Source organism: Staurois parvus, unplaced genomic scaffold, assembly GCF_062004578.1.
Source record: "Staurois parvus isolate SC_StPar_1 unplaced genomic scaffold, SC_StPar_1.0 ptg001214l, whole genome shotgun sequence".
NCBI classification, from domain to species: Eukaryota; Metazoa; Chordata; class Amphibia; order Anura; family Ranidae; genus Staurois; species Staurois parvus.
This window is the reverse complement of record NW_028319010.1, coordinates 34,688-56,205: the sequence shown is the minus strand read 5'-3', so window position 1 is coordinate 56,205 and position 21,518 is coordinate 34,688. Positions and strand designations below refer to the sequence as shown.

Here is a 21,518-nt window from a genome sequence, read left to right as displayed (position 1 = left end):
CATGCCCGTGCAAAATGCGGCCCGCACGGCCGCATAGATGTGAGCCGGAGGTAAGTCACAGGTCACACCGGTGCGATTTGTGAATTGAAATCGCACCTGAAATCGTATCTAATGAATGTGAATGTCTTCACATGCGATTTGCTGCAGCGTGATTTCTACAGTAGTTCTTGCATTACTTCTTCTGCAGTTTTGTGGCGATTTCACATACATAGAACAGAATAGAAATTGCGCTGAAAATTGCAAGAAATTGTTGAAAATCTTTACAAGTAGCAATAAAGTCTTCTGAAATCGCACGCAAATCGCACGATTTTAAATCTTGTGGTGTGACCTGTGCCCAAGTGCCCGGTCATACCAGTGCAATTTGTGAATTGAAATCGCATCTAATGAATGTCAGTGTTTTAACGTGTGCGATTTGCTGCAACGTGATTTCTAAAGTAGTTCTGGCGTGACTTTTTCTGCAGTTTTGTTGCGATTTCACATATGTAGAATATAATAAAAATCGCACTGCAAATTGCAAAACAAATCGTTGAAAATCTTTACAAGTAGCCATAAAGTCTTCTGAAAGCACATTGAAATTGCACACAAATCGCACGATTTGAAATCGCAGCGGTGTGACTAAGTGCCCGGTCATACCAGTGCGATTTGTGAATTGAAATCGCATCTAATTTATGTTGGTGTTTTAATGTGTGCGATTTGCTGCAACGCAATTTCTAAAGTAGTTCTTGCGTGACTTTTTCTGCAGTTTTGTTGCGACTTCACATACAACATAATAGAAATCGCATTGCAAATTGCGAAAAAAAAAATCATTGAAAATCTTTACAAGTAGCAATAAAGTCTTCTGAAATTGCACACAAATCGCACGATTTGAAATCGCAGCGGTGAGACCGGTGACTAAGGGCTCGTTCACGCCATGGTGTGGAGACGTCGGTTTTTCCTGCACGCGTTCTGCGAGGGCACAACACAATCAATGGTTCTCTATGCGCCTGTTCACACCACAACCTGCGGATCTGTCCTGCAACGTGCATGAAAACGGATGTCTCTGCCGTGCGTCATTTTCCATGCATGTACGGTGTGAACCAGGGGCGGACTGACAACTCATGGGGCCCCCGGGCAATAGGGGATCATGGGGCCCCCGGGCAATAGGGGATCATGGGGCCCCTGGGCAATAGGGGATCATGGGGCCCCTGTGTCCTTGCCCAAACTCAGAAAAGCCTATGAAAAAGGTACCAGGGGCATCTCATGGGGCCCCCTACTGACCCCGGGCCCTCGGGCAGTGCCTGAGTTTCCAAATGGTCAGACCGCCCCTGGTGTAAACGGAGCCCTGGAACCCCCTGCAGCAGCATCTGTGACTCCTCAATGATGTGTCCAGGTAACACTTCCTAGTATACGTAGAAGCCGCTCACAGAAATCGCATTCCTCTCCCTGACTATCATTCTTTTTTTGTTTTTCCTCCAGAAGGCCTGCATCATCTTTGTTCAGGCATCATCCAGGAGCAGCGCCTACTTCCTGGAAGGAGATGCCAGCTTAGAGGTGACCACGTCAATCCTGGTGCCTGTGTTTTACAAATGCCTGACGCAGGTCAGCCCCATCTCTGTGACTTGCTACAAAGCTCTAATGTACAGTCTGAGCGATCACCGAGGAAATGCTTCCTCCTATCTGCAGCAGAAGGATGTCACTCAGCCTGGACCAGAGTATAAGGTTTGATTTTTTTTTTTTTACTGATCAAAGAAGTAGCTTTTTTTTTTTTTTTTGTCCTGTTGTGTGTCAGGAATTTGTTCAGAAGTTGCAGACAGGTCCACTTTATTGTTCAATACTGCCAATAATAGTACTGGGCTTCCTTTATATTGGCATCCTGGTGGCTCCTGCACTGCAGGGCACAGAGTAGAAGAGGAAAGGATTGGACGGTGAGCTCCGGCTGGACACGCTGCCGTCCTTCACACAGGCTATATATGAGCAGTGTGAACAGCAAGCTTCCACAGAGCATTTACAGAGCTTTCACCGACTCCAGTGTGTAAACGCTGAACGCAGATCCTAATGGGAGGGCTGATTGCCACTTTAGGCTGCTAGCAGTTTTTCACCACTTCAATACCGGGCACTTACACCCCCTTCCTGCCCAGGCCAATTTTCAGCTTTCTGCGCTATCACACTTTGAATGACAATTGCGCGGTCATGCAACACTGTACCCATATGACATTTTTATAATTTTCTTTTTTTTTTTTACACAAATAGAGCTTTCTTTTGGTGATATTTAGAGTGTTACTAAACCCCGGACCCTGCATTCCCTATATATCCTCTCTCCCCGGACCCCGCATTCCCTATATATCCGGTCTCCCCGGACCCCGCATTCACTATATCCGCTCTCCCCGGACCCCGCATTCACTATATCCTCTTTCCCCGGACCCCGCATTCACTATATCCGCTCTCCCCGGACCCCGCATTCCCTATATATCCTCTCTCCCCGGACCCCGCATGCACTATATCCGGTCTCCCGGGACCCTGCATTCACTATATCCGCTCTCCGCGGACCCCACATTCACTATATCCGCTCTCCCCGGACCCCGCATTCACTATATCCGCTCTCCCCGGACCCTGCATTCACTATATCCGCTCTCCCCGGACCCTGCATTCACTATATCCGCTCTCCCCGGACCCCGCATTCACTATATCTGGTCTCCCCTGGACCCTGCATTCACTATATCTGGTCTCCCCGGACCCCACATTCACTATATCCTCTCCCCGGACCCCGCATTCACTATATCCAGTCTCCCTGGACCCTGCATTCACTATATCCGCTCTCCCCGGACCCTGCATTCACTATATCCGCTCTCCCCGGACCCTGCATTCACTATATCCGCTCTCCCCGGACCCTGCATTCACTATATCCGCTCTCCCCGGACCCCGCATTCACTATATCCGCTCTCCCCGGACCCTGCATTCACTATATCCTCTCCCCGAACCCTGCATTCACTATATCCTCTCCCCGGACCCCGCATTCACTATATCCAGTCTCCCTGGACCCTGCATTCACTATATCCGCTCTCCCCGGACCCTGCATTCACTATATCCGCTCTCCCCGGACCCCGCATTCACTATATCCGCTCTCCCCGGACCCCGCATTCACTATATCCGCTCTCCCCGGACCCCGCATTCACTATATCCGCTCTCCCCGGACCCCGCATTCACTATATCCGGTCTCCCCTGGACCCCGCATTCACTATATCCGGTCTCCCCTGGACCCCGCATTCACTATATCCTCTCCCCTGACCCTGCATTCACTATATCTGGTCTCCCCTGGACCCCGCATTCACTATATCCTCTCCCCTGACCCCGCATTCACTATATCCAGTCTCCCTGGACCCTGCATTCACTATATCCGCTCTCCCCGGACCCTGCATTCACTATATCCTCTCCCCGAACCCTGCATTCACTATATCCTCTCCCCGGACCCCGCATTCACTATATCTGGTCTCCCACAGTACACACAACATGGAAATGCAATTATTTTAGTAAATATAAACTGCTAAATCCCTTTTCCCATCAGCAGTATAGGGCAGTCTTGTGACTTCTATCAGTGTTCAGCAGAGCACTGGTTAAAGCTGGTAGGAGTTTTCTTTCTGGTTTAGGAGGATGCAGAACCCCTGACCTCTGAACAGTGCTGATTGGCCCTGTACTGGTCATATGCACTCTCCCAAGACAAAAAAAAAAACAACCTCTCTAGCAATACACACTAAACTGAACATGTGCAGAGTGTCTCCACATGATATGTCTTATCAGGAGATAAGAGGGGGACACTGGAAGAAGAGTAGGATCAGAGAAGACAGGATCAAACAGCATTTTTACACAATGCGGAGGATTAACCCCTTAGGTTCCACAGTGAGTATAACAAGCATGCTTTCCTGCATCTACAGACTGATTGTACTGTTGGGGGTTCAGTAACACTTCAATCACCACCGGTTTTTTTTTCTATTTTTTGGGGGGAACCCCCCCCGTGTTTTTCTTCTTTTTCATTATAACATTTTGCAAATAATCTTTCTTCATAAATCTAGGCCAAAATGTATTCGGCTCCATTTCTTCGGTGAAAAGAGCCCAAACCAGTGTTTATTATTTAGTCTGTAGGGAAAGTCCACCAACTATGGAGTAGATCTGAAAAATCCATCAATCCTGGTGGAGCATCTGATTCTGTGAGGCCAGATAATCCCGGGACAGTCCAAACACCCCCAAAATGACCCCTTTTTGGAAAGCAGACAGTCCATGGTAATTAGTAAGAACGCGGCATGGCGAGTTTTTTTTTTTGTTTTTTTTTTTTGAAGTTGTAATTTTTTGCCATAATTTTTTGGAAGAAAAATATTTAAAAAAAAATTTCATAATTTTTTATTTTTTTTTAAACATACTGTCACCAATGCAGTACAGTGTCATCATAAAACTGAGGGGGAGGTGATCAGGGACACTGACTGGTGACAATATGAACAAAAATATATATTTAAAATGTTATATTTACATTTTTTAAATTTAAAAAAAATGTTTTATTACAATTATTCCTTTTTTTTACGATTTTTTTGTTTTTTTATACAAACTGTGACGAGCAATACAATGTTACTATGGTAACACTATACTACTCTATTGAAGTGATCAGGATTTTTTTTTTACACATTATGATTGCTTATAGCAGTGAATTTCATTGCTATAAGCAAGCATTTTACTGAGTTCAGTATGTATTGTTGTGATTGGCTGTGACTGACTACAGCGAATCACATTGTACATATGGGCTGTGATTGGTCCTGTCTGTACCATGTGATCAATGTGACCAATCGCAACTAGCAACTCAATTGTGCACAATGAAAGGAAGCCATTCATTGTTAACAATTGTCATGTGATCTGCTGTGATTGGTCACCGTGATCACATGGTACCGGCAGCAGGCTGGTACAGTGATCGGTCATCAAATGTGGCATCAAATGCACAGCGTGTTCCAGGAGGATGTCATGTGACAAGTCCCGTCCAGCCGTCATGTTACAGTAGTAAAAGTGACAGTCAACACTCACATTCAGGGGCGGACTGACCATTTGAGCACACGGGCACTGCCCAAGGGCCCGGAGTCAGTAGGGGGCCCCATGAAATGCCCCTGGTACCTTTTTATAGGCTTTTTTGGGTGTGCTTTGAGTGTGGGCAAGGACACAGGGGCCCCATGATCCCCTATTGCCCGGGGGCCCCATGAGTTGTCAGTCCGCCCCTGTTCACATTAGGATCTGTGTTCAACATTTACAAACTGGAGCTCAATGATACTTTAAAAGCTGCAACAAAGCTCGCTGAAAGCTCTGAAAATGCTTTGTCAAAGCTTGCTGTTCACACTGCTCTTGTACAGCACAAGCTGAACCCTGACCGCACTGGACTTTATATTGGCATCCTGTAGTCTCCTGCACTGCACGGCACAGACTGGAACAGGAAGGGAATGCACAGTGAGCCCCGGCTCAACGCACACTTCTGTTCTAACACTGGTAACTTGCTGAAAAGAAGCAAAATTATCATGCCCGCTTGTGTGGGCGGGCTTTTGTCGGGATCAAACCAGGTTTTGCATTTCTATACAAGTCTATGAGAATGCAAAACTTGCTTGAAGCAGGTCCAATGCAAGTCAGAAGCAGGTCAAACCCACCTGACCTCAGACACGTCTCAAATCCGAAGCCTATCAACACAGGCCCTTAGTGTGCTCTGTGCGCCGGGTCACGTGTGTCTACAGGCGTACCTCCGTTTACGAATTGAATGCGTTCTCCGTCCTGTTTCGTATTGCGGAAAATTTGTAAATCGAAACGCGCTTTCCCGTAGGAATGCATTGAAAACCAATTAATCCGTTCCGGAGGTCAGAAAAAAAGTTAAAAAAAAGTATTTTATCCCTTCAAAACTCTTTATAAAGTGCACTTTAAAGGCATAAATACTGTACAGGGACATGAATAAAAATTAATTCAGAAATGCACTGAAAACCAAATAATCTGTTCCGGAGGTCAGAAAAAAGTAAAAAAAAATATATATTTTATCCCTTCAAAACTCTTTATAAAGTGCACTTTAAAGGCATAAATACTGTACAGGGACATGATTGAACATTTCCAGAATAGGAGCCATTCATGTCCCTGTACAGTATTTAGGCCTTTAAAGTGCACTTTATAAAGATGCAAAAACCGCTCTGACCCCTCCACACTCGACACCACGTGCTACCCACAGACTCCAGCATGCACGGGGGCACTATAAACCTCCCAGATGCAATGCATCCTGGGGAAACTTGCTTCGTATTGCGAAAACAATTTGTAAATGCATTGAAAACCAGAAAAAAAAAAAAAAAAAAAGTCTTATCTGTTCAAAACTCTTTATAAAGTGCACTTTAAAGGCACGGGGGCTGGCGCTATAAACCTCCCAGGCGCAATGCATCCTGGGGAAAATAACTGCGAAAAAAAATCGTAATCCGAGGCATTATTTTCAATGGATTTTCATTCGTAAACCGAGGTACGCCTGTATTTCAGATCCGGATTTACCACCAGCCCACCTGGCGCTCATCTCTACCACTGGAGTCCAACCATCACTAAAATACTATTTCAGTGTGGACTGTCCCTTTAAATGGTCACTCGGGTCCTAACACTGAGCCTTTGGATGTGGCTTGCTGCGACTGGGATCTAATCACTTGCAGCGATGCTGCAAATAGCAACCACTGTGCATCTCCCTACGTGGGCAGCTGCCTTGTGATTGGCACGCTCTGGAATGGGATTTGGTGATGGCAGTCGTGCCATTTTTGCTGCCCCCACCAGATTCGGCACACTTCCTCGTGACCCGCTAGCGTCTCTCCAATTTCAAATGAGGAAGGAAATACCTGCAGGAGAAGCATCAGATGAAAGCTGCCATCCGATGTCTTCTGGGCACAACGATCGGTGTCCGTTGAGACACCAGGTCACGTAAGCAGCCCAGGAGTCAGACAACTGAACAGCTTCCATCACGTGCTTCTAACGCAGATATTTTGATTGGCTGATACAGGCAACCACATCCCATTGCGCCATGTTGACGCAGCACAGCGTGTTTCAGGGTCGGGGTGGTGCCATGATATGAATAGAAGGATGGAGGTAATACAAGACAGACCTAATGAAAGCCAAAGAGTCTTCCAGGAGTTCAGGAGACCAACAAGTATCCTGGAGGCCCGCTGATGGAACTTTTTTGCTATTGTTACGGTACAATGTAAAAATGAAAACGAATATTGGATGTGAGGATTGAGTTGGTTGTGGCGGATATCGCCGACAGCGGAATGATCTGACTGTAGGTTATAACGAATACTATCTGTGTAATCCATACATTCTGCATTAACACTGAGGGAAGCAATGTAGCCATCTGCAGCACTGATGTGGGTCAGTGAGGGCTGTGTGCACTCTGTGCCCTTAACTGAAATCACTGGATATTGAGAGATTCTGCTGCTTAAATAAACGTGAAAAACGAGGCACTGGATACAGATTTTCATTGAATTAAACTGAATCATCACTAGGCACGCTAATTTGTGACCCTCCACACAGCGGGCACACTCCCAGAGCTAAGAACCAACATAGAGTCTAATAGCCTTTCTCAACCATTTTACCCCAAACCTGTACCTCTTGATATCATTTTCAAATCTTAGGGGGAACACCTGCTAGAAAGAATTCATTGGAGGCCAGTGGGGAGAATGGCTCTTACATTGGTGGTTAGTGGTAAAGATGTCCCACTTAAATTGATGGTCGGTGGGAAGAATGTCTCTTACATTGGTGGGAAGGATGTCTCACTTACATTGGTGGTCGGTGGGAAGGATGTCTCACTTACATTGGTGGGAAGGATGTCTCACTTACATTGGTGGTCGGTGGGAAGGATGTCTCACTTACATTGGTGGGAAGGATGTCTCACTTACATTGGTGGTCGGTGGGAAGGATGTCTCACTTACATTGGTGGGAAGGATGTCTCACTTACATTGGTGGGAAGGACGACTCACTTACATTGGTGGGAAGGACGTCTCACTTACATTGGTGGGAAGGATGTCTCACTTACATTGGTGGTTGGTGGGAAGGATGTCTCACTTACATTAGTGATCAGTGGGAAGGATGTCTTCTCTACATTGATGGTCTGTGGGAAGGATGTCCCTCTTACATTGATGGTCGGTTGGAAGAATGTCCCTCTTACATTGGTGGTCACTGGGAAGAATGTCCCACTTAAATTGGTGGTCAGAAGTAAAGATAATCCCCTTACATTGATGGTCGGTGGGAAGAATGTCCCTTACATTGGGGGTCAGTGAGAAGAATGTTCCTTACATTGGGGGTCAGTGGGAAGAATGTCCCTTACATTGGGGGTCAGTGGGAAGAATGCCCCTTACATTGATGGTCGGTGGGAAGAATGTCCCTTACATTGGTGATCAGTGGGAAGAATGTCCCTTACATTGGTGGTCAGTGGGAAGAATGTCCCTTACATTGGAGGTCAGTGAGAAGAATGTCTTACATTGGTGATCAGTGGGAAGAATGTCCCTTACATTGGAGGTCAGTGAGAAGAATGTCTTACATTGGTGATCAGTGGGAAGAATGTCCCTTACATTGGAGGTCAGTGAGAAGAATGTCTTACATTGGTGGTCGGTGGGAAGAATGTCCCTTATATTGGGGGTCAGTGGAAAAATGCCCATTACATTGGGGGTCAGTGGGAACAATGTTCCTCTGACATTGATGGGAAGAATGTCCCTCTTACATTGATGGTTGGTGAGAAGAATGTCCCTTACATTGGTGGTCAGTGGAAAAATGCCCGTTAAATTGATGGTCAGTGGGAACAATGTCCCTCTTACATTGATGGTTGATGGGAAGAATGTCCCTTACATTGGTGGTCAGTGGGAAGAATGTTCCTTACATTGGTGATCAGTGGGAAGAATGTTCCTTACATTGGTGGTCAGTGGGAAGAATGTCCCTTACATTGGTGGTCAGTGGGAAGAATGTCCCTTACATTGATGGTTAGAATGCCACCACTACAGACAGCTTAAAAAGATCATTGGTGCCATTCTGCTGGCTCTGCTATGTGGTATAGGGACCAGAACCATTCAGTTACCATCAGACAGGAGGTCAATCAGTCACATCTCAATGAACACCTAGCCAACCACTGGAGTATCCCTGGTTGAGAATGGTTGGACCAATGAAAACGCCAAACAAATGTCCAAAAATTCAGAGTTTGTAATGATAAAATTGGTTCACAGCAGAAAACCATTCGTCATTTGTGGGCCAAACAGACTCCCCACCCTCCCCATTAAACTCCAGACTCTTGGACGATTGTTTGGCACTCCTGGCCTGGTAGACTGTTTTAAGGGAGCAGGAACTGTAGAAAACCAAAGATCCGACTGAGCATTTACAGCAACATGAACACTGTAGTAGGTTTGATCTCAGATAAGGGTTCAGACTAAACACTAACCTCGGCTTGCCCATAAGAGGTAATAGGCTGTAACAAAACAGAAAGGCCCCTGGCCAATCGTCTATCTGACTGCTGTGGAACCTCCAGTAGAAGTCATCAAGAAAACACTGTGCGGATAGGTATAGACAGAAGACTTGGAATGAATACTGTTATGCTGTCATCCTGATGAACATAGGCAAGATATGTGTGCAGGACTCAACTTGAACACTGTGGTCAAAACTAAAGCACTTCTTTAAAAATGCCACCACGGGGCACCAAAGCACCCTGGCACAGCTTGTCACTTATCAGAAGAACTATGTACATTGTAAACTGCATAGTGAGGTATTATGAGAAGGGGAGAGGAAGTGGGAGCTACAACTGGGATTAGTACAACCATCCCACTGCGAGGGATTCAACTGGTCTCCTCCGGAAGGGAATAGTCTTTTACGTAGATCTAGAAGAGGTAGATGAGAATTGGCACTGCTATGGTAACAGAGGACTCAAAACAGGTTCTCATTCAGAAGACCCATTCCTACACACATCCAGAGGTGGCCAAGGGGAGGAGGTGTCGACGCAGGCTCAAGCAACACCACGGCCCGTCTGCCATCTTGTCCAACCCTCCGCCAATGCCACCAGTTTCACATTGTCGGGTTTCTTTCTCATTTCCACCAAACGTGGAATGGTTTGGTCTCTGGTCCTGAGGTAAGATTCTCTGTTGCTGAACAACTGGGGAAAAAAAAAAATACAGGTTTTTGCCAAAAACTAGACAAGTAGGGTCACCTAGGACCTCTAGGCCTTGATGGTGGCTAACGTGTTCGCTTGGAAGATGGCAACAAAATGAGGTAAGAATTGAAAAAAAACAACAAAAAAAAATGTTTTCACCATGTTTACTTGAAGGCTTGGTGAAACTGAGGCAATGTGGTAGAATTAATGTCTGAGGTATAATGAGGCAGAGCCAGTTCTCCGGCCATGGAGCCCGTTGGCGTCTGCGTGTGGCCCAAAGAAGACAAGAATGACTGATTTTCTCCCACCGTCGGTTCTGGGCCGGTGACCGGGAGGTTACACGGAGGGAAGTTAAGGGGCAAGAATCCAAGAAAATGGCTGAAATCTACGCCCGAGGATAGAGGATCGCACAACGCGGAAAGGAAAGACTCATCCAAGGACGCTTGAGGTGGAAAAGAAGACAAATCGGTGGAGGGGAGGGCGAAGCTGCCAGATCCATCGGACACAAAAGGATCCATCTCACTTTTTGGAAAGTATGAGGTAGATGTGAACTGGAACCTGCTCGATGGCTCTGTTGAGAAGGTAGGTGCACTTTCGGTGGGGTAGTTAAGCCCTAGGGGCAAGGAGTTTGGCATCAGAGAAGGGGGAAGGGCGGGGCTTGGCATTGGCTGAAATGGTGTAGTGTACATTCCTGCTGCTAGGTTATCCCGAGGCTGCATGCACATGACTGGCCCATGCTCTTCCTTCACGATGGCCGGTCGGCAGCTCACGTGGCTGAAGTCATCTGGGGGTTCCAGCTTAATCTGCACTTCCTCGCAATGGCTCTTCTTCATATGCCGCGTCAGGTGGTCTTTGCGGCCAAACATCTGCGCGCAGCAGTGGCACTGGAAATCCTTGCGCCCAGTGTGCACCACCAGGTGTCGGCGCACGTCTTTGCGGGTGTAGAAACACCGGTCACAGTGCTCGCATGGGTACTTCTTCTCCCGGTTGCCCGCTGGAGGACGGTGGTTGTGACTCTTCAGGTGCTCCAACACCGACTGGCGGTCTCTGAAGACCTGAAGGCAAATGGTGCAGCTCAGGTCTCCCCGGGCGATGGCATGTAAGGCGAGGTGGCGGCGGTGTCCGTATTTGGTGCTGTAGTTCTTGCTGCATTCTGGGCACTGGAGAGCCACGCGGTTCGGATTGTGGGTCTGCAGATGGTTCTTTAGATGGTCCTTGCGGTGGAACATTTTGCCGCAGTGAAAGCACTGGTGTGATTTCTGCATAGAGTGGGTAGCCATGTGCCTAGAAACAATTAGAGAGGCATGTTTAAAAATAATCTGCCTACAAGGCACTTTCCCTTTAAATCGGCTAAATACTTTTTGGGTGCAGCAAAGCAAGTCCTAAATTTCCCTTTCTTTACAAAGCAGAATAGCCTGTCCCCTGCCAGCATTCTGCACAGAAAGTACCTTGCTCTCTGTATGGAAGCAGTAGTCCCTCTGCAGAGGTCCAACATGCCTCCTGCTGTATCAGATTTACAGTCCTCCAATCAGCAAAAGCTCATGTTGCCTACTGATTGGAGAGCTTTCGCTCTGACTCGGCATGGGGGATTCTGGACCTCTGCAGAGAGACCACTACTTCCTCACAGAGCGCAAGGGTCCTTCTCTGTAGTGTGCTGGTAGAGAACAGACTGTATTGAGGGAAGACTGGATGGCGTTCGATGACTGTGAACAGAAATTTGAGTTGGGCTTTAGGGTTCATAACTGAGGGCACCAAATATGCCTCCGCCTATCACTGGCTCTTAAATATGCATCAGGTTTTCGGCTCAGTGACCCAGAAGAAATGGGCACTTCTTCCAGCATATGAAGCCAGGGCCCCTGTCCAGCTTACGTCTTTCGGGGGGGGGATGGTCATGTGACCTAACAAAGTACTAGTGACCCTATGAATGCCGCAATAAGAGCGCTACCTGCAGAGCTTGTACTTTGAGGCAAAGGTTTTGTCGCAAAGTATCTGGGGGCAGGTGAAGCGTTTCTGGTCTGGCTGTGGCGGACTCTCCTGCCCGCTTGTACGCGGCACATCCTGTCCAGTGGCGTCCTGTAGAAACCTGCTCTGCGCCCGTTCCTCTCCACGCTGGGGGTCACCCTCCGGCTTCCACTCGCCGCAACCTTCGTTAACTGCGGCATTAAAGAAGAGCGTCTTCATGTCCGAACTGCTTGTACCAACGTTACGTCTGATGTCGTTTCCCCATTGGTGCCAAGCTGCTGGCCGCTTCCTAGACAGACAAAACACTATTACTAGTGGCACCTTTAGAACAGATCTGCTGGATGACTAGTTTTAAAGCGATACTAAATTCTTGCTTTCTTCCCCTAAAAATAATAAACATGTTACGCTTACCTGCTCTGTGTAATGGGTTTGCACAGAGCAGCCCAGATCCTCTTCTTCTTGGGGCCGGCGCTCCTGGCCCCTCCCTCCTTTCGGGTGCCCCCATAGCGAACCGCTTGCTATGGGGGCACCCGAGCAGGCGCGCTCCGAAGCAGCTGCTCTGTGTGTCTATTCACACACACTGCTGCGGCTCCGCCCCCTCCCTCTCCTGAATGGCTCCCGCTGCTGCCTCAGCCAATCAGGAGTGAGCGTCCCCAGAGAACCAAGGCTCTTGTGGACATTGCTGGATCAAGAGGGGGCTCTGTTAAGTGTTGAGGGGGGGGGGGGGCTGCTACACGATTTTTACCTTAATGCACAGAATGCATTGAAGTAAAAAACTTGAATTTAGAACCACTCTAAATGTAACCTTTAAACTGTGTCCTGCTTTTTAAATCGCTGTGTTTAGCAATGTCCTTACTGGCCCTGATTCTGTACAGCCACATTTTTGGAGGCTGCACACCACGGGATCATCCAATGAGAGGCTGCACACCACGGGATCATCCTATGAGAGACTGCACACCACGGGATCATCCTATGAGAGACTGCACACCACAGGATCATCCAATGAGTGGCTGCACACCACGGGATCATCCTATGAGAGGCTGCACACCACGGGATCATCCTATGTGAGGCTGCACACCACGGGATCATCCTATGTGAGGCTGCACACCACGGGATCATCCTATGTGAGGCTGCACACCACGGGATCATCCAATGAGTGGCTGCACACCACAGGATCATCCAATGAGTGGCTGCACACCACAGGATCATCCTATGTGAGGCTGCACACCACGGGATCATCCAGTGAGAGGCTGCACACCACGGGATCATCCAATGAGAGGCTGCACATCACGGGATCATCCAATGAGAGGCTGCACACCACGGGATCATCCAGTGAGAGGCTGCACACCACGGGATCATCCAATGAGAGGCTGCACACCACGGGATCATCCAATGAGAGGCTGCACACCACGGGATCATCCAATGAGAGGCTGCACACCACGGGATCATCCAATGAGAGGCTGCACACCACGGGATCATCCAATGAGAGGCTGCACACCACAGGATCATCCAATGAGAGGCTGCATGCCAAACCTAAACCACTCTGAAAAGCCTGCTGAATCCAGCTGCAATATCATAAATCCAAGAGCTACGTATCGCAGTAGACTTTGCAGCTGTGCAAGATTCAGGACTGTTACAGCTTCACTGGGGAGGTGTATGGGGGGGGGTTACAATACCGAATCTACCTGGCAATTCATCCAAGGGGGGGGGGGGGGGGGCTGTGACCAGGGTGGGTAGACTTAGGTGCCTTTACACAGACTGTGGTCCATCAGGTTACACAGTGCTCTGTCAATGGCGGCTAGCTTGTTTCCTTTGATCTTCAGGCCGCCACCAGTCCTTTTAAAGGGACATGATTCACAACCTTTTCAAAGTGGTATCTATTTACCTGCAGCCCAGCATTAATAGGACTAGATATAAAGGAAAACGTTTAGGAGTGACAACACTATGACGTACCTGAGTCTCTGTGGTCCTGTTCACCCTGCGGGGAGACGCTGCAGTGACCACCTCACCATCTTCCAACCTGGACAGTAACAGAGAGGTCACAATGACAGGATGTAGAGGCGCACTGAGCCTGGGGGGCGTGGCTTCTGTAAAGAGGACATTAAGGGCGAAGGTTCAGTCTTTCATAGGTGTTTCTATCTTCCCCTGTGTGGTGTGGATGGCTCATCTCTATGTGATATGAATGGGGGGGGGGCGGCTGGCCCCTGTCCAGTCTTCAGAGATTAGGTGAGCAGGAATATCAAGAAGAGCAATACAGTGGCTAAGGGGGTTAGCACTTCCGCCTTGCAGGCACGGGGAGAACATGCTAAGTCCAGGCAGGAGGTGCTGTGGTCGGGATTTGAACGGTCAACCCTACGTCAGTTCAAATTCTGACCACGGCACCACCTGCCTGGACTTAGCATGTTCCCCCTGTGCCTGCGTGGGTTTCCTCCGGGTACTCCGGTTTCCTCCCACATGCTGGGAGGTTATTTGGCTCCTGTCTAAATTGATCCTACTATAAATGAAAGATAAGCCCTGTACACATGATGAGAATATTGGACAAATGATCTTCAATCTTTTTTCTTTGCATGCTATTCTCATATTGAAAATGAAGTTCTGAATATTCCGATAGGACAACACTTCGGAAGTGACGTCACGTATTCTTTTCTGCGCATGCGCGGTCTTGGTCACGTGATTTTTTTTTTCTCGTACAAATACTATACTAACTACACAGAAATTTGTTCTCTTCTTTTACGAGAAGAATATATAGGTTTGTCCCTTCGGGTATTTTTGCAAGAACTGTTGTGATTGGCTCTCGAGAGGTATCAGATTGTCGCTCTGAAAATGGTATTTTTCATCCGATTTTCTCATCATGTTTGAGGCTTAAGTAAGGGACCTTAGATTGTACGCTCGAGGACAGGGACTGATCTGAACGTACAATATATAGGAGTGTCGTGTAAATCGACGGGGCCACAAAGGTACCTCTATATACGATGGGGGGGGGGGGGGGATTGGAATATAAAGAGGGAAGGATTGTTACACTGGGGGTGGATGGATGTGATTATAGTATAGTGGGGGGCACAGGAGGGGTGCGATGTATAATACAGTCTGTATGAGGTACTCACGCCTTACACAACACAATGATCACCCACATTCCACCTCCTACAGTGGATATAAAAAGTCTTCACACCCCTGTTAAAATGTCAGGTTTCTGTGATGTAAAAAAAGATAAATAATTGCAGAACTTTTTCCACCTATAATACTGTACAACTCAAATGAACAACAAACTGAAATCTTTTAGGGGGGGGGGAAGTAAACATAAAAGGCTAAAATAATGTGGTTGCATAAGTGTGCACACCCTATTATAACCGGGGATGTCGCTGTGTTCAGAATTAAGCAATCACATTCAAACTCATGTTAAATAGGAATCAATACACACCCGCCATCATTTAAAGTGCCTCTGATTAACTCCAAATAAAGTTCAGCTGTTCTAGTTGGTCTTTCCAGACATTTTCTTAGTCGCATCCTACAGCAAAAGCCATGGTCCGCAGAGAGCTTCCAAAGGATCAGAGCGATCTCTTTGCTAAAAGGTATCAGTCTGGAGAAGGGTACAAAGGAATTTCCAAGGCATTAGATATACCATGGAACACAGTGAAGACAGTCATCATCAAGTGGAGAACATATGGCGCAACAGTGACGTGACCAACAGTGACGTCACCAACAGTGACATCACCAGCAGTGACATCACCAACAGTGACGTGACCAACAGTGACATCACCAAGAACTGGACGTCCCTCCAAAATCGATGAAAAGATGAGAAGAAAACTGGTCTGGGAGGCGGCCAATAGGCCTACAGCAACATGAAAGGAGATGCAGGAATATCTGGCAAGTCCTGGCTGTGTGGTCCATGTGACAACAATCTCCCGTGTTCTTCATATGTCTGGGCTATGGGGTAGAGTGACAAGACAGAAGACTTTTCTTACGAAGAAAAACATCCAAGCCCGGCTACATTCTGCAAAAACACATCTGAAGTCTCCCAAAAGCATGCAGGAAATGTGTTCTGGTCTGATGAAACCAAGGTTGGACTTTCTGGCCGTAATTCCAAAAGATAAGTTTAGTGCAAAAACAACACAAAAGACCACCATACCCACCGTGAAGCATGGTGGTGGCAGCTTCATTCTTTGGGGCTGTTTTTCTTCAGCTGGAACTGGGGCCTTAGTCAAGGTAGAGGGAATCATGAACAGTTCCAAATGCCAGTCAATATGGGCACAAAACCTTCCGGCTTCTTCTAGAAAGCTGAACATGAAGAGAAACTTCACCTTTCAGCATGACAACCACCCAAAGTATCCATCCAACTCCACAAAGGAACGGCTTCACCAGAAGAAGAGGAAAGTTTTGGAATGGCCCAGCCAGAGCCCAGACCTGAATCCGATGGAAAATCTGTGGGGTGATTTGAAGAGGGCTGTGCGCTGGAGATGACACGCAATCTGACAGATTTGGGGTATTTTGGCAAGGAAGAGTGGGAAAATATTTCCAGGTCAGGATGTACCATGCTAATAGACTCCTCCCCCAAAAAGACTGAGTGCTGGAATCACATCAAAAGGGGCTTCACCAAAGGATCAGTGTAAGGGTGTGAACACTTATGCAACCGGATTATTTTAGTGTTTTTTATTTTTACTTCCCTCCACCTAAAAGATGTCAGTTTGTTCAATTGAGTTGTACAGTTTATAGGTGACATTAAAGGTGGGAACATTTCTGAAATTATTTATATTTGTGTAATTTTTTTTATATCACAGAAACCTGACTTTTTAACAGTGTAGACTTTTGATAGTCACTGTGTGTATATAGGAATCCAGAGCAGACAATGACAGCTCCCTTCTGTATATGACTTCGTCTGTCCGAGATCCGGTACAAAGCAACAATCACACCTCCCACCATACAACCATCCGGGATACAGATTGCAAGATTTACTGATTGGAACCCGATGGAGGTCTAGACTGAGGTTGTTCCTCTCTATCCCCGATGAAGGAAATACAGAAATGTGATGTCACTGGATTTGTGTGTATATAGGTGTACATTTATATAGGGGGGGTGTATATAGGTGTACATTGATATAGGGGGGGGTGTATATAGGTGTACATTGATATAGGGGGGGTGTATATAGGTGTACATTTATATAGGGGGGGGTGTATATAGGTGTACATTTATATAGGGGGGGTGTATATAGGTGTACATTTATATAGGGGGGGGTATATAGGTGTACATTTACATGGGTGTGTGTATATAGGTGTACATTTATATAGGGGGGGGTGTATATAGGTGTACATTTATAAGGGGGGTGTATAGGTGTACATTAATATAGGGTGTGTGTGTATATAGGTGTACATTTATATAGGGGGGTGTATATAGGTGTACATTTATATAGGGGGGGTATATAGGTGTACATTTATAAGGGGTGTATATAGGTGTACATTTATAGGGGGGGTGTATATAGGTGTACATTTATAGGGGGGGTGTATATAGGTGTACATTTATATAGGGGGGGTGTATATAGGTGTACATTTATATAGGGGGGGTGTATATAGGTGTACATTTATAAGGGGGGTATATAGGTGTACATTAATATAGGGGTGTGTGTATATAGGTGTACATTTATATAGGGGGAGTGTATATAGGTGTACATTTATATAGGGGGGGTGTATATAGGTGTACATTTATATAGGGGGGTGTATATAGGTGTACATTTATAAGGGGGTGTATATAGGTGTACATTTATATAGGGGGGGGGTGTATATAGGTGTACATTTATATAGGGGGGGTGTATATAGGTGTACATTGATATGGGGGGGTGTATATAGGTGTACATTGATATGGGGGGGGTGTATATAGGTGTACATTGATATGGGGGGGGTGTATATAGGTGTACATTTATATAGGGGGGGTGTATATAGGTGTACATTTATATAGGGGGGGTGTACATTTATAGGGGTGTGTGTGTATATAGGTGTACATTTATATAGGGGGGGGTGTACATTTATAGGGGTGTGTGTGTATATAGGTGTACATTTATATAGGGGGGGGTGTATATAGGTGTACATTGATATGGGGGGGTGTATATAGGTGTACATTGACATGGGGGGGTGTATATAGTTGCGAGTTTCTTCCTGTACCCCTACACAGACTACACCCACAATTTTGACAAAAGTATTGTCCCCGCCCTCCAAATCATGTGATTCAGGTGTTCCAATCCCCTCCATGGACACAGGTGTATACAATCAAGCCCCTAGGCATGCAGACTGCTTCTACAAACATTGGTGAAAGAATGGGTCGCTCTCAGGAGCTCAGTGACTCCAAGCGTGGTCCTGTGATAGGTGGCCACCTGGGCAATAAGTCCATCCGTGACATTTCCTGGCTACTAAATATTCCACGCTCAACTGTTAGTGGGATTATAACAAAGTGGAAGCAACTGGGAACAACAGCCACTCAGCCACCAAGTGGTAGGCCACGTCACATGACAGGGCGGGGTCAGCGCATGCTGAAGCGCACAGTGCGCAGAAGTCACCAACTGTCTGCAGAGTCATTAGCTAAAGACCTCCAAACTTGGTGTGGCCTTCAGATGAGCCCAACAACAGTGTGTAGAGAGCTCCATGGAATGGGTTTCTATGGCCGAGCAGCTGCATCCAAGCCTTCTATCACCAAGTGCAATGCAAAGCGTTGGATGCCGTGGTGTAAAGCACGCCGCCACTGGGCTAAGACTGGGAAACCATTAAAGTTCATGTGCGTGGAAAGGCTGGTGGCCCAATACTTTAGGCAATATAGTGTATATATAACTGGGGTGCAGCTTTCTTACATTGGGGTACAGGGGAGGGCGGGAGTATAACATGAAGGTGGAGTGTGAATATTATGGGGGTGCATAGTGAAGGCATGTTAGGAAAAGGGGTATGATATATCGGGGGTGGGGGGTACAGGGGTGTTAGGGCAGGATTAGGGGGTCAGGATTATCTGGATTATTACAGGAAATGGGAATATCTATAGGGGGAGGAGAGTAGATAGTTTTGGGGTACAGTGTGTGTGTGGGGGGGGGATGCCAGTAACACTTGGGGTACAGGGGTGTATACAGATTATTGGGGGGAGGTTGGTGACATTGGGGTATAGGGGTGTATACAGATTATTGGGGGGAGGTTGGTGACATTGGGGTATAGGGGTGTATACAGATTATTGGGGGGAGGTTGGTGACATTGGGGTACAGGGTGTATACAGATTATTGGGGGGAGGTTAGTGACATTGGGGGTACAGGGTGTATACAGATTATTGGGGGGAGGTTAGTGACATTGGGGGTACAGGGTGTATACAGATTATTGGGGGGAGGTTAGTGACATTGGGGGTACAGGGTGTATACAGATTATTGGGGGGAGGTTAGTGACATTGGGGTACAGGGTGTATACAGATTATTGGGGGGAGGTTAGTGACATTGGGGGTACAGGGGTGTGAGTATATATGGGGGATGGGTGTATACAGATTGGGGGGTAAATTGGTCACATTGGGGGTACAGGGTGTATACAGATTGGGGGGAGGTTAGTGACATTGGAGGTACAGGGTGTATACAGATTATTGGGGGGAGGTTAGTGACATTGGGGGTACAGAGTTCTATACAGATTATTGGGGGGAGGTTAGTGACATTGGGGGTACAGGGGTATGAGTATATATGGGGGATGGGTGTATACAGATTATTGGGGGGTAAATTGGTCACATTGGGGGTACAGGGGCTATAAGGGGGAGGGGTAAGTACAGATATTATTGGGGGTACAGGGGTGTGAGTCTATATATTATTGGGGGGTTTGATCAGACACAAGGAGGGGGAGGGGAAGTTCTCTATATATTTTATTCTGGGATGGGGGAGGGGAAGGCCGCACTCACCCCGCTCTCTCTCTCCCGTTATCCCCGGAGGCCGGAGTCGGAGTCGCGGAGGATTGTGGGAGTGACGTGTGGGGCTGGGTGACCCGGATCCGGGTGTCTCTGTCCGGGGGATTTTCCGCACTCGGGTCACAGAGGGGTGTGGCCGGGCACCGCGCTATGTCTCGGCTGTCCAATTCGCGGCCCGGGGGCCTCCTCCTGTCACCGGCCTCCCCTTCCCTGCCCCCTGCAATATGGCGGCCTCCTCCCCTCTGCCACAACCAACATGGCGGCCCCCGGAGGAGGACTTCCGGCCGGGATGGGGAGAGCGGAGTGCCCCGGGATCCTCGTACTGCTCCTGATGGGGCTGAGTGTGGAGGGGGGTGCCGGGGAACCGACCGGATACCTTCTCTACTGTCCGTGTATGGGTGAGAGAGGGGGAGGGGAGACACCGACTTCTGACCCTATAGAGGGGGGCACTGACCTCTGACCCTACAGAGAGAGAGAGAGGGGAGGCGCTAACCTCTGACCCTACAGAGAGAGGGGGGGCACTGACCTCTGACCCTACAGGGAGAGAGGGGGGCACTGACCTCTGACCCTACAGGGAGAGAGGGGGCACTGACCTCTGACCCTATAGAGGGGGAAACTGACCTCTGACCCTACAGGGAGAGAGAAGGGGGCTCTGACCCTATAGAGGGGGGACACCGACCTCTGACCCTACAGGGAGAGAGAGAGGGGGACACCGACCTCTGAACCTATAGAGGGGGGCACTGACCTCTGACCCCTGACCCTACAGAGAGAGGGAGGGGGGCACTGACCTCTGACCCTACAGGGAGAGAGAGGGGGGCTCTGACCTCTGACCCTACAGAGAGAGAGAGAGAGGGGGGGCACTGACCTCTGACCCTACAGGGAGAGAGAGAGAGAGAGAGGGGGGGGTGCACTGACCTCTGACCCTACAGGGAGAGAGAGGGGGGCTCTGACCTCTGACCCTACAGGGAGAGAGAGAGAGAGAGAGAGAGGGGGGGGTGCACTGACCTCTGACCCTACAGGGAGAGAGAGGGGAACACCGACCATGGTGAATTTGATTTAAATCACTAGTCAGTAAGGCTTGATGTAAATCCTAGTTTTCTACATAAAGACTAATTCTTGCTGGTATAACTCTAATATACAAGTAGATGAAGATTTTTAGAACAACTTTTCATATTAGTTTTTTTATCCCCAGTTTAATAGGTTAATCATTCATATTTGGACAACTTTTCTGTTGTAATTAGGAAGTAGAAAAATAATCATTTCCTTAATAATAACAATTTAAATAGATTTGTTCATCTGAAACAATAACATTCCAGCATATGTGATTCGCTTAAACATCCATGTTTGGTAACTAATTTGGCTAAACAAAATATATATATTTGAAGAAACTTAGACTGTCAGCCCCTCCCTCCTCGCACTGTCAGCCCCTCCCTCCTCGCACTGTCGGCCCCTCCCTCCTTGCACTGTCTGCCCCTCCCTCCTTGCACTGTTGGCCCCTCCCTCCTTGCACTGTCGGCCC

General features: G+C 47.7%; 2 protein-coding genes across 6 annotated transcripts in view; one reads left to right on the top strand and one right to left on the bottom strand.

Annotated features, from left to right (window-relative positions):
* Window positions 1-9,183: 9,183 nt before the first annotated feature.
* LOC149438136 (zinc finger protein PLAGL2-like) lies at window positions 9,184-20,226 on the bottom strand. Of its 4 annotated transcripts, none has more exons than XM_089660199.1 (4): window positions 19,994-20,226; window positions 14,051-14,184; window positions 12,081-12,386; window positions 9,184-11,419 (listed from the first exon to the last, which is right to left on the bottom strand). In XM_089660199.1, exons 3-4 carry the CDS (start codon window positions 12,314-12,316, stop codon window positions 10,300-10,302), a joined length of 1,356 nt encoding a protein of 451 aa, XP_089516325.1. In that variant the 5' UTR covers window positions 12,317-12,386; window positions 14,051-14,184; window positions 19,994-20,226; the 3' UTR covers window positions 9,184-10,299. The 4 variants fall into 4 exon arrangements, with proteins under 4 accessions (XP_089516325.1, XP_089516326.1, XP_089516327.1 ...); XM_089660200.1 differs by having other exon boundaries at window positions 14,051-14,117; XM_089660201.1 differs by lacking the exon at window positions 12,081-12,386.
* Window positions 20,102-21,518, top strand: part of POFUT1 (protein O-fucosyltransferase 1) — an 18,060-nt gene continuing 16,643 nt past the window's right edge. Inside the window, exon 1 of one of the 2 annotated variants that reach the window (XM_089660203.1) lies at window positions 20,102-20,397. In XM_089660203.1, coding sequence (XP_089516329.1) covers window positions 20,256-20,397 — 142 coding nt within the window. In that variant the 5' untranslated portion in view covers window positions 20,102-20,255. The remainder of the gene's footprint in view (window positions 20,398-21,518) is intronic. The other variant, XM_089660204.1, reaches the window with a different exon arrangement.